The sequence below is a fragment of the Neovison vison genome, chromosome 11, assembly GCF_020171115.1.
Source record: "Neovison vison isolate M4711 chromosome 11, ASM_NN_V1, whole genome shotgun sequence".
In the NCBI taxonomy this organism is placed as follows: domain Eukaryota; kingdom Metazoa; phylum Chordata; class Mammalia; order Carnivora; family Mustelidae; genus Neogale; species Neogale vison.
Window position 1 is genome coordinate 5,164,997 of NC_058101.1, and position 8,368 is coordinate 5,173,364.

The 8,368-nt window shown below is 45.4% G+C and overlaps 1 protein-coding gene across 1 annotated transcript in view; it reads right to left on the reverse strand.

The window, feature by feature from the left end:
* The window catches only part of MRPL1 (mitochondrial ribosomal protein L1), a 104,858-nt gene extending 96,718 nt beyond the window's left edge, over positions 1–8,140 (reverse strand). The window contains exon 1 of the mRNA XM_044226175.1: positions 8,018–8,140. Coding sequence (XP_044082110.1) covers positions 8,018–8,057 — 40 coding nt within the window. The 5' untranslated portion in view covers positions 8,058–8,140. The remainder of the gene's footprint in view (positions 1–8,017) is intronic.
* Positions 8,141–8,368: the final 228 nt, after the last annotated feature.

Genomic DNA, 8,368 nt, shown 5'->3' on the forward strand with positions numbered 1-8,368 from the left:
GGTGGCTCAGTGGGTTAAGCCGCTGCCTTCAGCTCAAGTCATTATCTCAGGGTCCTGGGATCGAGTCCCGCATCGGGCTCTCTGCTCAGCAGGGAGCCTGCTTCCTCCTCTCTCTCTGCCTGCCTCTCTGCCTACTTGTGATCTCTGTCTGTCAAATAGATAAATAAAATCTTTAAAAAAAAAAATTTAAAAAATAGAAAAAAAAATAGAAAAAAATTTAAAAATAGAATTACCATATAATCCACTAATTTTACTACTGGGTATTTTCACATAAGAGTATGAAAACACTAATTCAAAAAGATACATGCATCGCTATCTTTACTGCAGCATTATTTACAAGAGCCAAATTCTGGAAGTAGCCCAAGTGTCCATCAAACAATCAATGGATAAAAAAGATGTGGGATCTGTGTGTGTGTGTGTGTGTGTGTACATACAATGAAATATTATTCAGCTATAAAAAAGAATGAAATCTTGACATTTGCAACAACATGGATGGATCTAAAAATTGTGATGACAAGTGAAATAAGTCAGCCAGAGAAAGACAAATACCACAGGTTGTCACCCATATAGAACTTAAGAAACAAAACAAATGAACAAACGAAAAAAGAGATAAACCAAAACCAAAAAACAGCAAAAAACAAAACCAGACTCTTCACTATAGAGAACAAACGGACGGTTACAGAGGGGACGTAGGGGGTGGGCGGGCTAAAACAGGTGATGGGGATTAAGAGTACTTAAGATTAATAGTGAGTATTCAGAATTTCACAATTTCTATATATTATATTCTTTTGCATGCAGAAATACAAAGAAAATGTCTTTATTTAAAGAATCGCAAAAGAAAACACTAAAACAAAGTCTTTGGGACGCCTGGGTGGCTCAGCCAGCTACGCATCTGCCTTCATCTCAGGCCCTGATGGAGCATCGGGCTCCTTGCTCAGCAGGAAGCCTGCTTCTCCCTCTGCCTGCCGCTCCCCTGCTTGTGCGCGCGCTCTCTCTGACAAATAGATAAATAAAACCTTCAAAAATAAAGTCTTCCTCCCACCACTAGCCTCCCACAGCCCCCAAACCATGTTAGCAATTTCTTGTGCATCTTTGTAGATATATTTTTTCCCTCCTCTTTAACAAAATGGTAGAACATTCTACTCATTATTCTATACACCTTGCTTTCTCACTTAAAGGTAGTTGGGTCCATTTTCACATACACACACATACACACACACACACAGATATAAATACACATATTTACGTGAGATGTACATACATGATTCCATGCAGGCCTTTCATAAAAGTTTGTATATGTATATATTACAGTGATAATTTCCTACCAGTTCATAAAGACTTACCTTCTTACAGCAGCAAAGTACTCCACTGTGTGGTTATTTAATTTACTTAATCACTGACCAACCATTAGGTCACTTGTATTTTGCTATTATAAACAGTGCTGTGTTAAATAACCTGGTGTAAACATCATTTTGTACATGTACAAATGTATTTACAAAATAAATTCCAAGTAAACTTGCTGAGTCAAAAGACATGAACATTTGTAATTTTGATAAATACTGCTTTCTATAATGACAGTGCCATACACATTTCAACTGGCAATGAAAAGGTAGCTTATTTCCACACATTTATGCCAACACAGTAAGTTACCAAACATTTTGGTCTTTGCCAATCTAGTAAATGAAAGACAGTATGGAGAACTGTCTTATTTTGCATTTTTCTTATACATTAGAGTAAGTGTCCACATTTTTGGCCCTCTATATTGTCTTTTCTGTTGAATAGACTTCAACTCAATTTTTTTAGTACTCTACAACTAGAATTTCACATAAAATGACTTAAAATCTAATCTTAAAATCCACCCATAATATGGGAATTATACACTCGCCTACACATCAAGTGAATCCATTTCATTAGTTAAGTTTCCAAATGCATAGCACTGTGCATGCAGAATGGTACAAATTCCTTACTGAGGTCCACCAGGTTTTCTCTGAGGGGGGCCCTGCCTATCACTCAACAGCACTTTCCTACTTGTTCACTAGGATCCTACTTTCTGACCCTTGAATCCCTCAAGTTAATTCCTGCCTCTGTGCCACTGCATTTAAAGTTACATTTGACTGGGATGCACCATCTCCGTATCTTCCCTCAGCTACTCCTACTTACCATCAGTTCAAACACCATCAAAGCCACATGCCTAACAACGTAACTTCATCCTTCATATACCAAGAGAAAGTTGAAGCACACGATAAACATCACAACTGAATTCTATGAATTCAGGAATAATATTTGGGGCAGTGTAGGAGACCTGTTTAATGTCGGGAATTCTTTATGGTACAATAACCACAAGGGGCTTTAACAGCTAATGAAGAAGAGGGCGCCCTCAAAAATCTCAAATCCAGTGGGCTGTGCTTGTGCGCAAAAATTTAAGAGGAGATCCTCCATGTTTTCAAAGAGGCCAGCTACCTTCAAAAAAATCACACACAGTAAATGAAGGAACAGCAATTAATGTTTCAAGATTTGGCAAACACTTGCAAACAATAAACAATAGTTCTAGTTGTACTAAACAAGAACCCTACAACCTTGGTAAGATCCTCAAATAATAATTTTCTTGAATACATCAACTGCAAACTACTATAAAACAATCAACGACTTTTTTTTTAGATTTTTTATTTATTTATTTGACAGACAGATATCACAACTAGGCAGAGAGGCAGGCAGGGAGAGAGAAGGAAACAGGCTCCCTGCTGAGCAGAGAGCCCAACCTGGGACTCGATCCCAGGACCCGAGCCGAAGGCAGAGGCTTTAACCCACTGAGCCACCCAAGCGCCCCAACAATCAACCACTATTATTTAAAATCCCAAATCATGACAACCAGAAATTATACTTTTCAAGAGAAAGCTATGAAACTGTGACACACTAATAAAAACCAAATTACAAAAATACCAATATAGCTGACCCTTGCACAACATGGGTTTGAACTGTGTGGGTCCAGTTATACAGAGATTTTTTTTTCAATAAAGACAGTTCAGTATTGTAAATGTATTTTCTCTGCCTTATGATTTTCTTAATCACATTTTTCTCTATCTTACTTTATTGTAAGAATACAGTATGTAATACACAGAACATACAAAATAAGTGTTTATCAACTGTTATCAGCAAGGCCTCCATCAACATTAGGCTATTGGTAGTTCTGTTTTGGAGGAGTCAAAATTAAGGCAGAGAGTGGGGAGGGAAGGTGTGTGACAGTCATCATGGTCTGTCCTTATTCCCTGGCTGGGGGTTAGACTCAATAAAGAAAGAAACAAAAAAAATTATTATGCAGATTTTCAACTGCCTGGGGTTGGGGGGTGCACCCCTAATCCCTACACTGTTCATGGATCAACTATATTCAAATAGCACAGGTAGATCATATCTGTGCTTCGATCCCTCTGCGGTCACTTTGTCTACCTGTGTTATCACACTCCTTTAACACACTTCTCCCTTCACTCTTTGCAGATAACCTCACTCGCTACTTCAGAGAGAAGAGAATTATCTCAACGACTAAGGAACCTTCCCGCATCTATACTGGTTCTCAAAAGTCACTCCCAGGGCGCCTGGGTGGCTCAGTGGGTTAAGCCGCTGCCTCATGGCTCAGGTCGTGATCTCAGGGTCCTGGATCGAGTCCCGCGTCGGGCTCTCTGCTCAGCGGGGAGCCTGCTTCCTCCTCTCTCTCTCTCTCTCTGCCTGCCTCTCTGCCTACTTGTGATCTCTGTCAAATAAATAAATAAAATCTTTAAAAAAAAAAAAAAAAGTCACTCCCAGCCCCACCCCAACTGCTTGGCAGTGAGATGGGAATTACTCCATCTCCTTTCCTAGCTGTTTCTTGTATCTGATACTTCAAGATTAGAGCTCCACAATCCTCAATTTCCCTAGGAGATCTTACCACCTAGTCCTTTCCTTCCCATACACCCGTCAGAGTCCAGGCCATCCTCACCTACCGCAAGGGTTACAGCAACAGATTCCAAACCCTTCGATATTCCACTCTTGGTCTACTCCACTTCTTTTCTACCTACTAGTAAGAGGGGTCATTTAAAAATGAAAATATCATCACATCCCTAAAACACCTGGATGGCTTCCCCTTGTTCTTTGAATAACTTCCTAACAAGGTCCTCCATGAGGTACTTCTAACCTATAGTGAACTGGATCTAACACGACTCTTTCTCACGCTTGCTGTACTTCAAATACACTGGCCTCCCTTCAGCTTCTTTTTTTTCCCCTAAGATTTTATTTCAGACACAGAGACAAAGAGAGAACATGAGTGTGGGCACGCGCGCACACACACACACGTGGCGGGGAGTGGGGGGCAGAGGGAGAGGCAGGCTCTGGGCTGAGCAGGGAGCCCAGGCGGGGCTCAATTCCAGGACTCTGGGATCATCACCTGACCCAAAGCGAGACACTTAACTGACTGGGCCACCCAGGAGCCCCATCCTTTCAGTTTCTTAAACACGCTGTAATTTTTTTTTTTTAAGATTTTATTTATTTATTTGACAGAGATCACAAGTAGGCAGAGAGGCAGACAGAGAGAGGGGGGGAAAGCAGGCTCCCTGCCAAGCAGAGAGCCCGATGAGGGGCTTGATCCCAGGACCCTGGGACCATGACCTGAGCCAAAGGCAGAGGCTCTAACCCACTGAGCCACCCAGGCGCCCCAACACGTTGTAATTTTTTAACCACTTTGGTATTTCAAATATAATCTTCCCTCCATCTATAACATTCTCCCCATCACCTTCTACTCCCCCTTCTGTAGCTAATTCCTAAATTAGCCAATGATCTTTCAGGGACTCTGTTAAACTACTTGTTCAGAAGTTTTCCCTGAAGACTCAGGACAGACTAGGTCTCTCACAAACACTCTTACGGCGCCCTGTACTTGTCCCTCACATCACTTAGAACAATTATAATTAAAGAAAATAATTAACCAGCTCATGCCTACACTTCATAAAAGATAAGCATCACGGGGAGGGAACGTGTATAGCTTATTCACCATCACTGAATGGAGAAAGGAAATTTGAACAAATGAAAGCAAAAACTGCATTCGAATTACGTTAAGTATTATTAGTTACAACACATGGCAGAGGGGTGGCATGCGATGTAGATCCACTGATTTAGTCATTCTTCTACACAATATGCCAACGAAACGTGCTAGCACCAATGTAAACATCTAGTGAACAAACAGACAAAAATCCCTCTCCCCATGGAGCTTACGTCCCAGTGAAGGGAGACAACACTAATAAACACAAAACGGTAGTGATGGGGGGGGGACCCAGTGGTTAAAATGGAGAGTCAAGGGGAAAGTGGGCTGCACTTTTAAGTAAGATTGTTAAGGTAGGCTTCATCAAAAAGGAGACACCTGAGCAAAGACTTGAAAGAAATGAGAAAATCAGTCACACAAATACCTAGAAAAAGAGTCTTGAACCCTCATCCCATCTGGAGAAAGTCTTCCCAAGGCAGAAATGTTCCTGGTGTTGATCAGGGAACAAGGAAGCCAGTGTGGCTAGAGCACGCAGAGCGAGGGGGAGGGTGGCCAGAAATGAGGTCGGGGAGGTAAACTGGGTAAGGGCGGGGCAGGGGGACAAGGCAGGCACAAGATGATATGAAGACCCTAGGCCAGTGCTGTCCAATGGAAGTAGAATATAAACCACATGTATCATTTTAAATTTTCTAAGAGCCACATTTTAAAAAGGTAAAGAAAAAACCAGTAAAATTAATGAAGATTAACACACTTTATTACAGCTAATACCCCAAAATATTATCATTTCAACATGTTACCAATATAAAAAATTCAGGTATTTTACTTTTTTGGGTACTAAGTCCTTAAAATCTAATGTGTATTTCACACATTCAATTCAGACTAACCACATCTGAAGTGCTCAACAGTAGGTAACAATAAAGACAGCACAACCATAGGCCATTTTAAGGACTAAGCAAAATGGGGAGGCCTTGCAGAGCTTCAAGAATAAGAGTAACATGACTTAGGTTCTTAAAGGACCAATTTTACTTGTTGAGCATAGACTGAAATCCAGGTAAGGAATGGTAATGGCATACAAGGCAGCTGCTGTAGTGTGGCGAGAAGTTAGATTTGGGATTTATTCCAAGGGTAAAACCAATGGGATTTGTCAACTGATTAATGTGAAGTGTGGGGAAAGGAGGGGGAGTTGAGGATGTTCAAGGTTTTGGCCCAGACCAAGGATGAAGTTACCACCCAACGAGAGGGGGAAGAGCACGCTACAGGAGTCGGATTTTGGACAAATGCTACGTGCTGATGAGATACACAAGTGCAGATCTAGAATGGGCAGACGAGCTCAGGAATCCAAAGTTCCAAAGAGGTGCTAACTCTAACTATCAATCTGAGAGTCCATCACGAGACAGGAAACAGTCAAAGCCAGAAGACGTGGGTGAAATCAGCAGAGGAGTGAATTTATACAGAAAAGACACAACGATGACAGGCAGGACCCGCTCCTGAGGCACTGCGAGGTGAGAGGCTGGGGAGAGGAGGAGGAACCAGCCAAGGAAGGAGAGACGCGACAGGCGATATAAAAATGGGGCCGGGGGGTGGGTGGGAGGTTGGGGTACCAGGTGGTGGGTATTATAGAGGGCACGGCTTGCATGGAGCACTGGGTGTGGTGAAAAAATAATGAATAATGTTTTTCTGAAAATAAATAAATTGGAAAAAAAAATAAAGATTTAAAAAAAAAAAAAAAGGGATCCGGAGAGCGCGGAATCCTAGAAACCAAGAGAAAAAAGCATAAGGAGAGAATGATCATCTTCAGTCGTTCTCGGTTTATCTGACTTGTCTAATCGAATTCTATTTCTCTCACACATGAAGAGAACAGCCTAAGTCTTCCCGGTAAAGACACACTTTCTGGTGTGCCCGCTTAGCCGTGCCCGGGTCTTAAACAACTGGGCCACTCAGAGAACTCCGTCTTCACACCAGGCGTTCCTGCAAGAAGCTCAAGGAGAAAACTAGGACGTAGTTTAAAAAACAATAATATAAACAAACACACAAACAAATCTCCGGCCTGGAGCGCGGCCTCGGGCTGGCCCGCACTGACGGCCCCAGGAGGCTCCTGCGATCGCCGCGGAGCGGCTCGTTCTCCGCCAACAGGCGTGGCGCTGGCCGCGGCCTCCGCCCAACCGGCCGCCCTAGGGAAGCAGCGGTCCGGGTCACGTTTCCCGAGCACGACCCAACCGTTCGAGGAGCGCGGTAGGAAAACTGCCCCGTAACCGAAGCAGCGCCGCCGTCCCGGACCACCGGGTCGACCACGGCGGAAAAGCGCCGCCAAGAAGCGCCGCGCACGGCGTCCCCGAACGATCCACGCGGCTGCGAGGCCGACCGCGCCCGCGCGTTCTAAGAATCCGAACGGCTTTAAAGGAACCGCGGTGGGATCGGGCGGGGACAGACCGTACGCGGCTGCTCACGTCACAGAACAGACTGAGGGAGGCCGGGGGCGGGGGTCACGGACACGGGGAGGGCCTGTGCGACGGTGAGTGCTGCGAAGTGTGCAAGCCTGGCGATGCACACACCTGTGCCCCTGGGGCTAACAATACATTCTGTGTTAATTAAAATTACTATTTAAAAGAAAAAAAGAATTAGAGTTGCCGGCCCCGACGTGCTCCCACGGCACGAACCACCTGGAACAGGTTGAACCTGACGGACGCGGATCCCTAAGCGCAGCTCCTCCTGCACGGAGCTCCCCGCGCGGCTCACACCCCGCTGGGGACCGAACCGCGTCCTCGCCCCGTCCCCGAGTGCCCGGGGGGCTGGCCGGGCACACGCCTCCCACGACTCCCCTACGAAGGACAGCGCCAGAAAGAAGTGAAGGACCCGATAGGATCGCTTTTAAGCAACAACTCTCTGGAGAACCCAGAGCCCTGAGAAGCGTTTCGAGCCCCCAGTGCAGACCGTGCTAGGAGCGTCCGGCTTACAACCGCAGCCCCCGTACCGGAGCTGCGGTCCCTCCTAAGCCCAGATAACGCCCCGCTTTACCTCTACCGAGGCATCTCACGGCGGCCGCCATGTTGGCCATTCCGGATGGTGTGGACGAAATTCGTCCTACGCTTCCATGTGGAGGATCTAAAAAGGGTTCCTCTCCGGAATTGGCATAGGGGGAAGGATTAGAAAGAGCAAGAGGAAAAGGGGCGGGGACCAGAGATGGGCGTTCAAGCCGGCCCGGAACCGCGCGGCGGCGGACGCCGGGGCCCCGTGGCGGTGTTACCGCCCGTCTTCCGTGCTGGGACCTGCGATCCGCGGTTCCGGGACGACCGCTCAACCCAGCCTCGGAGGAACCCGCCCTTCGGGGAGATGCTGTGGCGTGGCGGTGCCGTTTACTTCTTTCCC